Raw genomic sequence first — 18,743 nt, forward strand, 5'->3', positions numbered from 1 at the left:
ATACCGCTCAGTATTTCCTTCATTTTTTGGAAGTCAGCTCTTTTAAAGTCCAGAATGCATGTTTGATTTGTCTTAGTTTCAGCCTTCCTTTGTATGGCAAACTGCAGGAGCACATGGTCACTTGCCCCTAAGGATCCGACAACTTCTACTGTATTGAGCAGGTCTTCCACATTTGTTAAGATTAGATCAAGAGTTGCTGATCCCCTTGTTGCCTCTTCTACCTTCTGGACCATAAAATTGTCTGCAAGGCAAGTGAGGAATTTGTTGGACTTTGTGCTCTTGGCCGAGTTTGTTTTCCAGCAGATATCAGGATAGTTGAAGTTGCCCATGACTACTATATCTCTTCTTTGTGCCTGTTTGGTCAGCTGCTGACAGAAGGCTTCATCAAGTTCTTCATCCTGGTTCGGAGGTCTGTAGTAGACACCCACGACAAGATCTTTTTGAGTCCCGGTTCCCTTGATTCTTATCCAGATGCTTTCAATGGCTACATTCCAGTGTTGGGAGTCATCCCACCAGGTTTCAGTGATGCCTATGACATCGTATGTGTGGTGCTGTGCTATAAGTTGGAGTTCGTCTTGCTTATTTCCCATGCTCTGTGCATTAGTGTAAAGACATGTAAGCCCCTGTGACCTTCCCCCGAGCTGTTTATTTGGGATTATTGTGCTCTCAGTACTTGGTCCTTGCTGTGTTTGTGCAGCCCTCCATTTAGCCTTTTGGCGGTTCCCTGTGGTTGTGGGTAATATAGTGTTTGCCAGGCTGTTGTTCCCCTCCCCCAGTACATTTTGGAGATGTTCTTTTTGGAGTAATGAAGTTTTGGCATTTTGGTATTTTGGAACTATGTGTTGGCAGGCTGCAGTGAAAGCTTAGTCTGGCCTAAGCAGGTGCTTCTCCAAGGAGGGAGAAAGGATATGGTAATATTTGCATGCATGAAGATGGATGCATATTGTGTGTGAATGCTGAGTGAAAATGTAACCCCCCCCCTTTGTCTGTTTGTTAGCCAATGTAACTGTAGGTTGTTTGTGAATCCAATGTAGTTGCATAGAATTTGTATGTCTGTATGTCTAATTTCATTCTCTGTTGTTGTGTTAAAGTTCTGATATATCTCTCACACTGAAATTGCAAAAAAAAAAAAGAACCTATGCTTTAAAGTTATTGAAAAGTTATTCATAACATTTTTGGTGTCAGAAGTGGAATATTCTGTTCAGTCTGAGCAGGATATTTTAACCTTTGTTTTAAAAGTATTCATAACAGCTGAAGGCTAAGAGATACAATGTTGTGCTTTTTAAAAATCTGATGTTGTTTAGGCTAAATGTAATGTTAAAGTTAAGCTTGAACTTCTTCGTTGTATCTGTTTGATACAGGAATTGGAAAGACAAAAACACTCGTGCACTGTTCTACAGCATAAAGTGGATGAACTTAAGGAGGGTATTTGCCAAAGAGATGAATTAATTGAGGTACATATTCATGTTTTACAATAATTTGAATTAAAACATATTATTCGTGTTGTAAAAATGATCATGCATGATACATGCTATATAAGGAGCAGGCCTTCATATTACATGAGAGATCAATTCCAAGACCCTTTCTATAACATGATTTCCATGTAATCTGTAATTTTTCTTACCCAAAATTAATGATGTCTTGTGCTTCCAATCAAAAGCATACCGTAGAGTCCCTCAAGTTTAATTCAGGCAGCAATCTCATATTTTTTATCGGAGAAATCTCTTTGGACTGAAATCCAGAATTTAGGTTCATTCTCTTCAGTAAAGGCAAAGCCTGTAGATTCCCTGTTATTAACAAAATGACCCTTTTTCATTCTAAGCAACATTATATCTATGACATCCAAATGCCTCTAGGCCTTTTTATGGCAAGTGACAAACATGGCAGTGCCATTTCTTATTAGAAAATGTTTGTTTCAAATGAGACCAACATGTATTTGAGTACTTAAAGGAGCATGTTAAATATATGTTGTTAGTGATCAGTTGACAAACACTAGCTCAGTAGTTTAAGGTGTTTGTGTACTAACTACAACATTCAAACTGAGAAAAAATTCCTTATTAATTCATGGTGGGAAATAATAACAGCCTCTTTTCTTTTTTCTCTTTGCAGAACCTCGAGGATATGTTGGTCATACTTTGAATTGTATAAGTTCAGCTATAACAGAGAGAAGATTAAAAGGAACTTGTCCTCCGATTGGCCATGGAAGTTTTGGAAAGCTCTTCTTTGGTACCAATTGTTTCATTTCCCCATTTATAAATTCTCGGATGGGTTTCCACACGATTCATTCTGAAAACAGCACAGTAAAACCAAGGATTGTGACTGTAGTGAAATCCTATGGGCACACAGTCAGGAAAATAACTTTGCTACTAATTCGGCATTCTATTCAGACATTTGAACTGCTGGTTGCTGACATCTCAGAAGCCCTGGGATTTCCACGTTGGAAGAATGAACGTGTGCAGAAACTATACAATTTGAAGGAAAGGGAAATCTAAAGTGTTTCTGATTTCTTTACAGAAGCTATGGGAAAGGAACAGCTAACCCTGAAAAACCTTGAAGTGGCAATGGAAGAACTTTTTCCTCAGAACCGTTATGCTCCTGTTATGGAAACTACACAGAACTGGGAGTAACCTCAAAAACAAAAAAAACAGGCAGTGTGAAAGGGCTCCTAAAGTAGAAAAAAGCATTGAGCCTATAGTTTCCAAGAACTGCATGGATGCTGTATCTCCTAAACGAATTAACAGGCATGAGAAAAAAAAGCTCAAACCAAGGTCAAACAAGAGGAGAAGGTGAAAAACAAAAAGAAGTGGATCAGAGAGAACTGGAATGGAGAGCAAGAAGTGATCATGCTGATCCGAACTCAAACCAATCTGGGTCACCTAAGATCACATGGCCAATTATTCAAATGAATATTTCAATCACACTTTTAAAATATGAGGTGGCATTTTCTTACACATCATATATAAAAATTATGGATTTATTTTTCTTCCTTCTTAGGCTATAGGCTAGAAGTGGACATGTGGGCCACTGGAGTGATACTCTACATTTTACTGTGTGGCTTCCCTCCTTTCTGAAGTCATGAACGCGACCAAGAGGAGCTGTTTCAAATCATACAGCTTGGACATTACGATTTTCTCTCACCGTACTGGGACAACATTTCACCTGGTAGGCTTCTTAAAATTGTGACATTTTATTTGTATTCACTAGGGTTGTCCAAACTTTCGTTATGATTCTCGTTTCGTAATTATTTCGGATTGTTCTCATTTTTTGAAACGAGTATTGAAACGTTTTCCCTGGGCGCAACTGGCAATGTAATTCGAACCATCATTGGCCCATTCTCTAATTGTTTCTTAAAATTTTCATTAATTTTTTTCCTTCCAAAAAATCTTTTTTTAAAAGATTTTTAAAAAATTAATTTTTTTTGTTTCTACAACCTAACATGAATGGGAACCTAGCGCAGCCTAACATGGCTACCACTCCCTGGCCAATCAGAGACTTCCACGATGGCTGAAAAAGGTGGGGGCTAGCATCCTCCGCATCCACGTGGAGGATCTCTATAAAAATCCCCTCCCCAACTGAGCCAAGCCATTCTGGGCTAGGATACCAAGCAGAGAGGGTGGTTCGCGCACGCTGGGAAGCTGCTTGCTTGCTTGGGGGAGAGAGGGCTAAGTGACTGTTCTGGCTATAGGGGGTAGAGTGTCTGTCTGTTGTTGCTGGTTCGATATTGTGTTTGTTTGGTTTTTTTTGGGAAATTGGCTTGGGGCTTGTGGCAGAGTCCTTGCTGTGGCTTTAGGGAACTTTTATTTTCCAAAGGACGTCTGCGTTCCTGCAAGTGCAGAGCTTGGGGTGCTTTACTTTTCTACTCCAGAGGGAGTCCCTTTGCCTTTCTGTTTTCTTTTTTGGAATTTAGCAATCACCACATCAGCCCTTCTTTGCAATCCTGAAAGGGGGGGGGGACTTGAAAATAATAGTTTCCAAAGGACGTCTGCGTCCCTGCAAGTGCATTGCTTCCCTCCCGCTCCGTTTGTAATCCCAAGCCCCCGGGCTGAGTGTTATTGCAGCAATCACAAAGACACACATTGTTTTCAAACCTAAAGGGTACATTGGAAGAAATAGTTTCCAAAGGACATGGGGCACCCGCCAAGGCATTGCTTCCCTCACGCTCCATTTCTATTCCCAAGCCTTGGGCTGAGTTTTATTTCTGCAATCACAAAGTCAGACATTGATTTGATTCAATAGAGGGTCCACAGCAATTTATAGTTTCCAAAGGACGTGGGCACTCCTGCCAAGAAATTGCTTCCCTCGCGCTCCATTTCTATTCCCAAGCCTTGGGCTGAGTTTTATTTCTGCAATCACAAAGTCAGACATTGATTTGATTCAATAGAGGGTCCACAGCAATTTATAGTTTCCAAAGGACGTGGGCACTCCTGCCAAGGCATTGCTTCCCTCGCACTCCATTTCTATTCCCAAGCCTTGGGCTGAGTTTTATTTCTGCAATCACAAAGTCAGACATTGATTTGATTCAATAGAGGGTCCATAGCAATTTATAGTTTCCAAAGGACGTTGCCAATCCTGTCAAGGCATTGCTTGGCGTGTGCTGCATTTCTAATCCAAAGTCCTCAGCCAGAGTTTCATTTTTGCAATCACAAGGTCAGCCAGTGGCACCATTGATCAAAAGGTTCAAAGGCAATTTATAGTTTCCAAAGGACAGTGGCACTCCTGCCAAGGCATTGCTTGGCGTGTGCTGCGTTTCTAATCCAAAGTCTACACAAGTAGAAGAGGGACTTTTACAGTGATAAGAACCCAATTGAACAGGAAATAAGACTTTCAAACCAGGAACAGTTTTCTTCAAATATTGAAAAATAGTGTATTATAAAAAGTTATGAAAATTCGCCAAAAAATCATAGGAGACAGGAAACGTTCTGCAATTTGTTGAGCAAAGAGTGTTGAATGTGATCTCCCACTGTACCAAATTTGATGAGGATAGCTCAAGAAATGAGGGTGGGAGAGCCCTGTAAAAGTCCCCCCGGTTTCCTTTTTTTGGGGCGATTGCGCATGCGCGTCTGCCATTTCAGAATCATTTTAGAAACATTACGAATTTTCGGAAATATCCGAAAATTTTGGGTGAAAAATTCGGAAATAATTTCTATATCGAAGCACCGGCACCCCCTACTTTAGAAACGAGAATTGAAACATTTTTTTCCATCGATCAGACAAGCCTAGTATTCACTATTCCCTTATTGGGCATCTATGTAAACATTGATATTTTGTATGAAACATCAAGATTTCAATCCATAATGTTGGGAACCATGTTGCCACACAATTGTGTGCAAAATTGTGTGGCAAAATTTTAGAATTCGGAAAAAAAGGGAGCATGAAAATGAGGGTTGGATGAAGAATAGATATGTTATGTTCTAGATATCTCTGTGTGAATACCAGAAGCATAACAAATTATGTAATAATCAAATTAAATACCTTTTGCATGTTTTGACAGGTTATAGAACTCAGTTTTTATTGCTCCTTCTAGTTTGGCTGGTAGAGGTTGGAAGCTTTTGCTTCCATTTAGAAGAAGGATGGGGAGAATGTGGCCATCACTTCCTGGTTTAAACAAAGGTCGCCTCTTGGCCAGAAACTGGTGAGTAGTAGAAAGAAACAGTACATTTTGGCAGAACTTTTGTATAGGATACTGATCATCTCTGAGATTGCAAAACAACTGACAACCAGTTTGGAGGTGGGGGGCATTTTGGCCTTAACATCCAATATGTCTGCCCATCTTATTTTAGATTAAGTAATAGATACTTCTTGGAGTTGCTGATCCTGGGCAAATTGTAATAAATATTAATGGTGGTTAATAAAAACAAGACAACTTTAAACAGCAGTTGTTGAGACTGGTTGTTTCAGTAATTACAAATTAGTTACAAATAAACCACAGTTTAGACCCAAAACTTTAGATTTTGGATGATGTGTTAAAATATCATTAGTGTATAACAGAAGCGGCAATTTAAAATCCCCTTGCAACCATACATGAATTGGGAAAGAAGTACGTGAACTGTAGGCATGTTGTGATTTATCCTTGTAATGCTACACAATATTTATGGCCCCTTCCACACAGCTGTATAAAATCCACACAGAACTGGATTATATGGCAGTGTGGGCTCAGACAATCCAGTTTAAAGCTGATATTGTGGGTTATCTGCCTTGATATTCTGGGTTATATGACTATGAGGAAGTCATATATCACACACAACCTTAGACCACTGTTTCTTAATCTGGGCCTCTACCCCAAATGAGGTTCCCTTATCTCAGTGGTTCTCAACCTGGGGTCCTCAGATGTTTTTGGCTTACTACTCTCAGAAATCCCAGCCAGTTTACCAACTGTTAGGATTTCTGGGAGTTGAAGGCCAAAAACATCTGGGGACCCCAGGTTGAGAACCACTGCCTTAGCTCAATGCTGGGTTCCAAAAAGCCTTACTGAACATCACCTAGTGGCTGTTTGAGACCTTTACATGAATCTGTTGTGCAGTGCAGATTGTGTTGTGCAGTTCAGCTGTTCTTATAAGAAAGAAAATCAGCCTATTTATCAAGCCTTGCAAATGCTGATTTGTTATCAGTAAATGTTTGATTTTTATATTTATTTTATACCAGGGGTCCGAAACTTTTTAAACAGAGGGCCAGTTCACAGTCCATCAGACCGTTGGAGGGCCGGACTATAGTTGAAGAAAAAAAACCCTATAAACAAATTCCTATGCACACTGCACATCTCTTATTTTGAAGTAAAAAACAAACAAACGGGAACAAATGCAGCCTCAATGTTAATAATAATCATAATCATAATAAAAATAATAAAGAGGGTGGGAAGAGACTCATTGGACCATTTAGTCCAATCGCCTTCTACTTTTGTGCACCAAAAGAACAAGCAAAGCACCCCTGACAGATGGCCACCCAGCCTCAATGTTGTTAATAATAATAATAATAATAATAATAATAATAATAATAATCAGCTGATGACCCAAAATGCAGACTGTGCAAGGAAGCTGATGAAACCATTGATCATATCCTCAGCTGCTGTAAGAAAATTGCACAGACAGACTACAAACAGAGGCACAACTATGTGGCCCAAATGATTCATTGGAACTTATGCTGCCACGGGGGCCGGATAAATGGCTTCGATGGGCCGAATGTGGCCCCCGGGCCTTAGTTTGGGGACCCCTGTTTTATACACATGCATGCCCTGGGGTCGTGTAAAAATTTCTCAGGCCAAAAAAGGTCTCAAGTGGAACATTTTAAGAAGCCCTGGCCTAGAATACTATCTTTAATTGTTGGTATTGTGCAGAATATCAATTATATATTTTTTGCAGTGCAAAGTGATTGCGTCAGTCTTTATATTCAGTGTTTCATTATTTTTGTGTGAAAATTCAATAATATTTTAACTGAAAATGAAGTTTAGATTTGTTGATTCTTTTATAAAAAGCACAGTGAAAAACTTTTCTAAAATTCTGTCTTTAAATGGCCATATAAACTTCCTATGGACAATGGTGCAATGCCGATTGCAGCCGATATGTCTTTTATACTTGAAAACCCACCACTGACTATCGTAATTTTGCTATTCACCAAATCATAACTATCATCTGTTGTAAGTTCTTTGGAGAGGGAGAAGCTATCCAAATCAAATTCATATTAACTGCTTTTACTTATGTCTCTGATAGCTGCAAAAGATCTGATAAACAGGCTCCTTGTGGCTGATTCCAAAAAGCGATACACTGCTCAGCAAGTTCTTCAGCATCTGTGGATCGACACAGCTGGGAAAAAACAACAGCAGAAACTTGCAAAAGGAAGTGTCGATCAATCCCGAGTGCCATTATGTAGCCAGCGCAAGGGAGAAACTACCAATGAGGACTTATAAAGGATGTGGCTAGAATCATATACCATAAGTTTCAATTGACAGCATTCTTTGAAGAACTGAATGCAAAGGAGATCCTTTATTCCTGTTTTGGATTGAAAACTGAACTGCACAACACTAATGTCATCCCAGTCACATTTTCCCATCCTTCCATGGAGCAGTTTTTCAGCTTGAAAAGAAAATAGGTTCAGCTTGAAAAGAAAAAATACCAAGAGACTTGGGAGAGACAAGACATTGGTATTGGATTTCCTGAATCCTTTAATGGCTTTGCAAAGGCAAAAAAATATTGGGTATTGTCTTCTGATGAAATATATATTGCATCTTATTGTTTCAGTACATCTCGAGGCATCCAAAGAGTTCCTTCATCTATTTCTCTGCATGTTTACGTCATATACCTCTCTTTAGACATTACGACTATTTTTTATTTGGATGAACTATTTTAAGATAGCTTGAAAAATACAAACTGTGAAGACCTTGCCCAACTGCTAGTTAAATTGATAAGAAGGGTTCTGTTTGTAATAATGTATATGTTGACCTGTGATCCAGGACGGAGCAGGATCCAAGGAACTAGTTTAGTTTGCTTGAATATGGGAACATGGAGGGGTCATTTCTGTCTTAAATCCTGGGAGGTTGGCCCAAACCTGTCAGACCATGGAAATCTTGGTCTCCAATCTCTACCTCTGCCTCCTGCTTTAGACCTGGACAACTGTTGAATAGGAAGGAAAATTTAAAAATCTGTTCCTTTAAAAATCAAATGAAAGTCCAATTTCTACAGAAACTCTTCTGTGAAACAATACATGACAAAGAGCGCTGTGTGCGGAAATCTTTCTGTCCTTTGTTTGGGATGCAGCAGCTTCTTGTCTTGGTACCATAACCAGCACGAAATGATATCTATTTCTCCTTGTCTCTGTATGTGCAATGAAATTCAGCAACAAAAATGTCCCTAATAAGCAGGTTAATTAAAGAATTCCCCCTCACTTACCTTAGTTCATGAACCCCACACAAGTTAAATAATATCAAGACCAACAAAAAAAGCAACTGATGGATGAACAAATAAGTCACTAGGCAGGTAAGTTAAATAATTAGTTTTTGGTTTATTAAATATAGTTATATATTACAATTATACATTTTTATTTAAACTATAAATATCGTGAAATTATGTTTTTTTTTCTTCTTGAAGTGACACACCACCCTACTTGAGGCTCTTACATTGAGATTACTGATATCAGGAGGAATCACTTTACACCTCTGTATCTAATTATAACATGATACCAGTATCGGTGTATAAGAGATTTAAAGAGGGACTTAAAGCTAACCTAAAAAATGTGGTATAATCACCAAGAACTGGGAAGCCCTGGCACTCAAGGATGGTAACTGGAGATTATCTCTTACCAATGGTGCTTTGGATTTTGAAGAGGCACAAATATAGGGCCAAAGGAAGAAATGCACTGGGCCTTTGTCAAAGTGGTCCCTGGTCAAAGTGGTCCCTGGTCAAAAAAAGGTTGGGAACCACTGACCTAGAAGAATCCTTCACCTTGTGTGACTCTGGAGCAGAACAAACCACTCAGCATCTGAGTTGTTTGTTCACAATGCCCTGCCTCATGCACAGAGGAAGAGCTGTTTAAAGCTACAGACAATGCAATCGGTGTTGCCCGTTTTTGGTCTAAAATTATTTAGCTTCTTGTGCTCCCTTTCTATTACCAGTTTTATACTTATTTATTTCTTCAATTCTTTTGACACAAAATACAAATAAAATATAGCTTACTGAGCTAGTGTTGATCTGCTTGAAAGACCAACCCAGGCCACAAAGACGAACCCTGTGGCAGGAGAAGCATGTGAAGGCCCACACGAAGAGGCTAGACACGGCCTGGGGGAATGGGTGGCCTCAGCTGTATGTGGCAAGGGCTGGAGAAGCCTCTAAATAAGCCCGCCCCTCACAATCAGCCTCCTTTCCAGTTGTGTGAGATGGCAGCAGCATTGGCTGTTGCCTGAGGGAAACTCAGCCCAATTGGGGTCTTTCCCCCCTTTTATCCTTCCCCCCTGTCCTGAGACTTTTATTAGGGGCTTTTCATTCCCCATGTCCCTTTTATTTTTTTCAGTTAAATGGGCTATTGGAGGTGGGGTGGCAGCTCAATAAGGCAAGAAGGGGGCTCTTTCCTCCACACTCCACTTGCTATCTGCTGAATGTGGCTTGGTTTTTAGCAGGCTGAAGGGTTTTTTCTGCTGCCTTTACTTCATTTGACTGTTTAGGTGTGGCCTGCCAGGTCTGATTGTGGGCCTCCATAGGCCTCATTCAGGCCTTGCTGTGAAGTAGCAGTTACTTTCTTCAGGATGCCTGGGTGCTCACCAATGCATCGTTTTCATCATGGAAAGAAGTGACAAGTGGAGTGCCGCAGGGCTCCGTCCTGGGCCCGGTTCTGTTCAACATCTTTATTAACGACTTAGACGAAGGGTTAGAAGGCACGATCATCAAGTTTGCAGACGACACAAAACTGGGAGGGATAGCTAACACTCCAGAAGACAGGAGCAGAATTCAAAACGATCTTGACAGACTAGAGAGATGGGCCAAAACTAACAAAATGAAGTTCAACAGGGACAAATGCAAGATACTTCACTTCGGCAGAAAAAATGGAAATCAAAGATACAGAATGGGGGACGCCTGGCTTGACAGCAGTGTGTGTGAAAAAGACCTTGGAGTCCTTGTGGACAACAAATTAAACATGAGCCAACAATGTGATGCGGCTGCTAAAAAAGCCAATGGGATTCTGGCCTGCATAAATAGGGGAATAGCGTCTAGATCCAGGGAAGTCATGCTCCCCCTCTGCCTTGGTCAGACCACACCTGGAATACTGTGTCCAATTTTGGGCACCATAGTTGAAGGGAGATGTTGACAAGTTGGAAAGCGTCCAGAGGAGGGCGACTAAAATGATTAAGGGTCTGGAGAACAAGCCCTATGATGAGCGGCTTAAAGAGCTGGGCATGTTTAGCCTGCAGAAGAGAAGGCTGAGAGGAGACATGATAGCCATGTACAAATACGTGAAGGGAAGTCATAGGGAGGAGGGAGCAAGCTTGTTTTCTGCTGCCCTGCAGACTAGGACACGGAACAATGCTTCAAACTACAGGAAAGGAGATTCCACCTGAACATCAGGAAGAACTTCCTCACTGTGAGAACTGTTCGACAGTGGAACTCTCTCCCCCGGGCCGTGGTGGAGGCTCCTTCTTTGGAGACTTTTAAGCAGAGGCTGGATGGCCATCTGTCGGGGGTGCTTTGAATGCGATTTCCTGCTTCTTAGCAGGGGGTTGGACTGGATGGCCCATGAGGTCTCTTCCAACTCTACTATTCTATGATTCTACTGCACATCAATCTGCATGCTAGTTAGGAAAAACTGGGTTCTTTATTGCCCTTCAGGGTGATTAGTTACAGTTTTTGGGTCTCTGGCAGTTAGTTTAAAATGACTTTGTAGGGAAGCCATTCCCCCCCCCCCCCTTGTGTTTTAGGCTTCACATACTAAGAGTGGCCATTTTAATTCTTTTCTTGTCAGTGACAATTACTCCTTATGGCAGCAGCCATTTTATTCACTTCTTGTCAGTTACTCCTTAAGTCCAAATCATCAAGCGATTTCTGAAGTTCAAGGACTGATCTAGTCTTTTCTTCTCAGCTTTCTTTCAAAGCTTATATAAGGCTGCTTCTTTCAACTGGCTGTTCTTGGACCCCTTGGAATCTTCCATCATATTTTGAAATTATTTCTCCCATCTCAGTTGTGCTTTTCTCTTTTATTAAATCCTCATCAAAAGTGTTTATCGTCTGCTTTTTATCCTTTAAAAAAAGTTTTTCTTGCAAATCTTTAATCACATTTTCCCCATTCTGCTGCTCTTGTTCTTTGGTTTTAAAAATTTCTCTGATGTTTGCTAAGTCACTATCTTTTTTCCCTCATTGCTCAAGCAATGCAGCCTGTTCCCTCATTTGTTCCCTAATTTTTTGCTGAAGTTTTTCACTTATGATCTGATCTTCTTGTTCAAATCAAATCTTTCAAGTTCACTTTATTACAGTCAACAACCAGCTCATAAGAAAAGGGACCCATCCTGCATAAACACATCAGGTCTAAGGGTCGGGAAATTTAAAACTTTAAAACTCCAAAACTTTAAAATAAGTGCATTGCCAGGACATCGACAATTAAGCAAAAAATCTAAGCCAAAGCCACATACAGGATTATATCAAAACCCAACACAATAAGTGGAATTAAAAGAAGGGGAGTTTGAAGGGAGGGAGTTGGGGTGCTCATGTGGAAGTCCAGTCAAACAGAGGAGGGAGCAATATCCAAACTATAGTTAAAAGACTATAATCCCGATTTCCTTCTAGAATGAAATATTGACTTGTACTAGCTTGAGCTATTAGTCATCGACTTCCGCATTTTAATTGCTGCTGTGCAGAACTTGGCAACATTATTCATTTCATCACATAACTTAAATTCTACACTTAAAATCTGGTAACCCACTAGGTTCACCATATTAGTTTTGTTGAAAGTTAGAATATAGCAGTTTTGGAATCTTTTAATCGTTGAGGGCAGCATTTTTTTCTAACATATCAGGAAGAGGTGAGGAAATGGATTTTTCTCAAAACTCCAGATGTTTTGCCAGATTTCTAATGAAGTAGCACTCCTTGCTCTCAGGTTATGTTCACCCAATTTGTGGGAGAAGAATAAACGTTTTGGGCAATTTCTGCCATTTCCTTTTGTTCCTCAAGCAAGAATGTTTGGTGGTAAGCTACCTCATAACTAACGCTTTTACTAGCAAAAAAAAATGTCTTTTAGGGTACCTTTTTTCCTTCTTTCCATGATTTGTCTGTGTCCTTTGTTGGGAGGGCCAGTGCTGTTGCCCTTCCAAATGAGATTCCCTCTCTCCCACTCCTTTTCCCCCACTCTCCCTCTCTGCTTTTGGGAATTGTAGTCCAAAACACTAGTTGAGCCTCTGCTTGCTTCTGCCCTTCCAAAGGGTTTCCCTCAATCCATCCATTCTCTCTCTCCTGTTGGGAATTGTGCCCACAACACCAGCTAAATAACGAGAAGAACAATTTGATCTATCAAGTGGATAGATCAAATGGTCCTTCAGACTTTTGGGGGGGGGGGGGGGAGTGGACTATGTTGAAATAGTCCAAAATTAGGATTGTTGTAGTTCTGTGCCTTCAAGTTGTTTCAGACTTTAGTCAACCCTAAGTAAATTGTAGGACAGGGGCCAGGTAAATGACCTTGGAGGGCTGCATAGAAAATGGAAATTATGATTTCCATTTTCTATGTAGACGATTTAAACATTTAAAATTAGTTGTAAAATATAATGAGGTGATATTCCCAGGCTACAATGTTGGCATTTGGTTGTCTCTCATTCTGTTCTGGGTTTTTTGCATTTTTAATATATTGCAGTTGCAATATCATTTCTTTGAAATATGATATATTAATACAGATCTTTTCAATTTTATTAACATTTTAATGGCAAAACATCATACACACAAATTAATTGTGAAAGGTCTGCACAAGAACTAGATATTCAGGCATCTTGGAAAACCGAGAAACAAACACCTCCACTGGTTTCTGACCTAAAGTGTTCATTTTTATACAGCAATTAATCTGACATTCATTTTTCAATGCAACGTTAATAACTATAAACAGTAATTCACGTATATGTGTTCAGCATCTCTCAAATACTTTATACAAATCTGGCAAATTAGCAAGCTGCAAAATGTTGCCATCTTCTGTGAAATGCTTAGGTGGCAAAAGATGTGTCCTTAAACTTTTGTAAAGTACATGTTCCACTGTCCACTTCCATGATCTGGTAGCTACTCCAGAGTCTTCATCCTGCAATAGTAGTTTTCAAAATGTTTAATTCTGAATGAAACAGCTTTCAGTTATAATATGTATTAGCAATGGGTTTCAGAATACCAAGTTAACACATCTCTTCCTGTAGTTACACGTTCAATTGCTTCTATATCCAGTGTTGATAATTCAGCTTCTAAAAATTAACTAATAACTAATGGGATAGACAAACTGAGAATTTGAATTTCTATCAGTTTCACCTTGTTCAAATCTTTAGTTCATTCTGTCATAAACATTTCTTTTTTGAGAAAATGCATCACAAGATTTGGAGTAGTTAACTTTGATTTCATTAAAGTGAAAATGAAACAAACACCACTATTCATAATATTGGAAAAAGTTCTAAAGGCTGTGGTAGAGAGAGTACATAAAGGCACATATAGGAAACAGAAAGGAGACAAACTCCACATCTTAATTGCTTACTATTTATTCCTTTTAAAAGCCCAATACATTTCAGGGAAGGCATTCTTCAAGGACATTTAGCAGAAACATCTAGAACTGTAGACAATACTCTCTAACAATTTGAACCATTAAGTATTAAAAAAAAAGAAACTCCTATAGAGCCTCCTTGTAGACTTTTCCTCATACAATTCTCAACACTGGGTGTTTGTAAAAGAATAAGAACTTGAGCATCAATTTGCACGTGGAGCTTGTTTTCCTTTTGTCTCCAAAGGGTAGTGTATCTCACATTCTGGCAACAGACTTACTGGTTCAGGATAGAAAATGAGAAAACTACATGTCAGTTTAATGCAAAAAATTGCAATGATGTTGTTACACATCAGATTGGGAAACTAACTCTTCAGACTCTGCAGAATCAGCCATAGCAAAAATTGGTAATGAAGAGCAAGTTTTGCATCAAATAGCAACTTTTACTATATAGGTTCTAAGTTTGATTGTTCTTTCCCAAAATTACTTTTGTAATTACACAGTCCAACAAATAAACAAGAGCTGACGGGAAAACTGGTGCCATTTTTGAAATCAGTATGTCAAATATACCTAGAAACAGGTATAATATTTGAGGCACCTAAATATGTGTTGGCCAGTATTATTTATAATTCCAACTTTTTTTTAAGCAGAATGATGTCTCTTAACCGCCAACATTTCTATACTGCTGATAATTATGATCAGATAAGAACCAACACCATTTCCATGATGTAAACAAACGCAAAGCTTTAAAGCACATGACTTTTATTCATCATTATCCTAGGGACTGAGGGCATTAGCCCTTAGTATTTGTGATCCCAGTCAAGAACCTTTGTTTATCTGCATTTATGACCACAATATATCTTGACAGTTAACAGGTGTTGACCACTGATGTATTGACATGTCCTTGTTCTTGGTATTCTAGAAACTCTCATCACAAAGATGTTTGTTGCTCTGTTAACCTAGACAGAGTCCAGCATGACATGAGATGTACATATTACTTAAAATTCTATTATTTAAGGCAAATCTGTGAGGATGAGGATGATGAAAAAATGTACCTAGAAGTAGAAAATATTGCATGAAATTACAGCACAGAGATTGTGCTGAGACAACAGTTGTCATATTCTTTGGAATTTTTGCTTGATCATTACCACGATACAGAATGCCATTGCTTGGAAACGGACAGGATGAAACACTAGTTCAAATTTTGCTTTCTCTAAGGTCTTTCCTATAACTCATTCCAAGCACACACACATGCACACACATATCAGTTTGAATAAAGAAAAAATATAGTTTTGATAAAGTAAGCTAAACACAATATTTTGGGAAGTTAATATTTATGGAGAAAAATATATGGAAACACAATACCTGATGTGTAGCAAGATTGGAGTCTTCCACGATATACTGTTTTCTAATAGAGTAGAACATGGCAAATTCCCTACTAAGACTTTCAAAACATTCTTTTTCTTCATCCCAGTTTACCTGTTAAAATTAAAATAGTCTACATTAGGTTTTCCAAATGGATTTCTGAAGTAAAAAGCGGGTTTGGGCGGAAGGAAGGACTTAATATCAAATACAATCTAACAAGTTTTAATTTCCCAGTTAAGGCTACTACAATGTAGACAACTTTTGAAGATCACTTGAAAAGCCAAAGCTAGTGCAAAATGTAGAGGCAAGACTACTGTCATGAATAAAGTATCAACAAAACGTGCTCAAAAAGGGCTATACCAACTGTAGGGGAAAATCTGGTTAATTCTAGGTGCTGGTGATTATATTTAAAGCCGTATTTAATATTTAAAGGAACATCTATCTCTATAGCATGTGGCAATACAAAGGATACTTCACTTCGGCAGAAAAAATTGAATGCAAAGATACAGAATGGGAGACACCTGGCTAGACAGCAGTACATGTGAAAAAGATCTTGGGAGTCCTTGTGGACAACAAGTTAAACATGAGCCAGCAATGTGATGCGGCTGCTAAGAAAGCCAACGGGATTTTGGCCTGCATCAATAGGAGTATAGTGTCTAGATCCAGGGAAGTCATGCCCTCTATTCTGCCTTGGTCAGACCACACCTGGAATACTGTGTCCAATTCTGGGCACCGTAGTTGAAGGGAGATGTTGACAAGCTGGAATGTGTCCAGAGGAAGGCAACTAAAATGATCAAAGGTCTGAAGAACAAGCCTTATGAGGAGCGGCTTAAAGAACTGGGCATGTTTAGCCTGCAGAAGAGAAGGCTGAGAGGAGACATGATAGGCATGTACAAATATGTGAGGGGAAGTCACAGGGAGGAGGGAGCAAGCTTGTTTTCTGCTGCCCTGCAGACTAGGACACGGAACAATGGCTTCAAACTACAGGAAAGGAGATTCCACCTGAACATCAGGAAGAACTTCCTCACTGTGAGGGCTGTTCGGCAGTGAAACTATCTGCCCCAGTGTGGTGGAGGCTCCTTCTTTGGAGGCTTTTAAGCAGAGGCTGGATGGGCATCTGTTGGGGGTGATTTGAATGCGATTTCCTGCTTCTTGGCAGGGGGTTGGACTGGATGGCCCATGAGGTCTCTTCCAACTCTACTATTCTATGGGAAGGAGTCTTCTTGACCTCATAAGTGAATAAGTGACCACATTTATTGCTTGCATAACCATTACTAGGAAATAGCAATTTAACAACATCACCATACCTCTGTGGCCAAACGAAGGACAAACATAGGTAGGCCTTCCAATGGAGGGATGTAATTATCAATCAAAAGGGGCAGTCCTGTTAGATTTCCTTCCTGTAAATAAGGTTTTTCATCATTATTTATTATGCTATGTACATCTGATTAGTACAAATGAGGCAAACTAGAGCAAGTCTCTTAAATCTTTTCCACACATGACCCTTTCAGCCTGAGAAATTTCCACATAATCCTAGGTATATAGACATATAAGTATTTAGTGAAAATAAACCAGCATTTACAAATCTTGCTAAACATGCTGATTCTTCTTTTTATGAAGTAAAGCTGAAGCATTTTCTGCAGGGTTTGCTGTAAACACTGCATGTTGTTACTAACAGATTTGTGCAAAAAAAGTGGCGTTCAAAAACCTTTCACTGTTGCCAGTTTTTCATGACCCCATTTGGGGTCGGGACCCACAGTTTAAGTAGCACTGAACTAGAGCATTCGCAAAACAAACCTAGTATGTACTAGTGACAGAGAAGAATCAGCCAAACTCAATAACTTTCTAAACAGCATTATATTAAAGAATCAAATATGTCAAAAACCTGCACCAAGACAATACTTTTTATAGCATCAACTAAAATATGAATAAGCGGTGAACAAGCTTTTCACTATCTACTGTACTGTGGTTCCTGGATTTTCTTCTACTGAACCAAAATGTCTGTCTATAATTTCTGTTTTTGAGTTCAACTTATTTGTCTGACTCCATACCCACTAGTTATGCTTAGACTACTAAGAGATAAATAATAATAATAAACTATACACACCGCATCAATTTCAAGAGAGAAATAATCTTTCAGCATCTCGTTTTTCTTTGTTAGAAAGTCAACAATATATTCAGCAAGGCCTTCCTTTGGACCGTCTTCTTCTGTCCAGCCACTTTCAACGTTCTCCAAGGCTAAGATGGCTAGATCATAAAGAGGAGCTGGTTCCTGAATTTACCAGATAAAAAGCTATAACACAATTATTACTTACTGATCATGCACTTTTAAAATTGTTTGCACACTGAGATTCATCTACTCTATAAGAAGAAATATTTGCCAGTGTTGTTTGGCATTTTCTTTTTAAAAACTATTTTGCAATTTATATAATCTCCATGAAATATCCTTCAACCGAACAGACAAAATATCAATACAAAACTGTACAACATATAGGAAAAAAAATCTATTGATTAATCTGAAGTTGTTTTATTGTCCTATCTGCAATTAAAACCAATAGTAGCTAACATTCAGGACAAAATCACTGGCTTGGAAAGGGAAACAAAAATGCAATATTTATTTTTAACCAAACTATAATAAAATTGCACAATGTAAACAATTACAATTACAAGGTTCAGGTATGAAAACAACAAACAGTAAAATATGCTTACGGTAGTCGTTGGAGTTTCAAGTAGTTACCTTGAAATAGCTTTATAATGATACAAAAGAGGAATGCCCCATGTTCTAAAACAACTGTTCATTAATTACTTAAAATATTAAAACTGTATACTTACAGACAATCTTAAAACTCCAAAGTTTCCAAAATCATAAATCAGGATCTGGTAAAACATTTCTTGACTTGAAATGAAATTAAAAATATGTTTTATGTCATCCTCTACTGTATATCTGACATCTATACAGTAGCAGTGGTTATCATTTCTAACTGTGTATATGAAATAAGAATACTGCAATTATGAAATATTTAATGCTAAATAAGCTTGTCTGAAAAAGTCCTCAAATTTATATTAATCGGTAGAAGGAGCACATAATTGCTATGGTTTTTGGCACTAAAGAGGTATTATAATCATGAATATTAATAAACAAAGAATGTGTTTTATAAAGAAGCAAAAGACTTATTTATGTAGGCTAATGT

General features: G+C 38.8%; 1 protein-coding gene across 1 annotated transcript in view; it reads right to left on the reverse strand.

The window, feature by feature from the left end:
- Positions 1 to 13,349: 13,349 nt before the first annotated feature.
- mlh1 (mutL homolog 1) overlaps positions 13,350 to 18,743 on the reverse strand; it is a 40,774-nt gene continuing 35,380 nt past the window's right edge. Inside the window, exons 15-19 of the mRNA XM_003222253.4 lie at positions 18,385 to 18,448; positions 17,660 to 17,824; positions 16,860 to 16,952; positions 15,553 to 15,666; positions 13,350 to 13,746 (exon numbers count right to left, since the gene is read on the reverse strand). Coding sequence (XP_003222301.1) covers positions 13,579 to 13,746; positions 15,553 to 15,666; positions 16,860 to 16,952; positions 17,660 to 17,824; positions 18,385 to 18,448 — 604 coding nt within the window. The 3' untranslated portion in view covers positions 13,350 to 13,578. The remainder of the gene's footprint in view (positions 13,747 to 15,552; positions 15,667 to 16,859; positions 16,953 to 17,659; positions 17,825 to 18,384; positions 18,449 to 18,743) is intronic.

Source organism: Anolis carolinensis, chromosome 6 (assembly GCF_035594765.1).
Source record: "Anolis carolinensis isolate JA03-04 chromosome 6, rAnoCar3.1.pri, whole genome shotgun sequence".
NCBI lineage: Eukaryota > Metazoa > Chordata > Lepidosauria > Squamata > Dactyloidae > Anolis > Anolis carolinensis.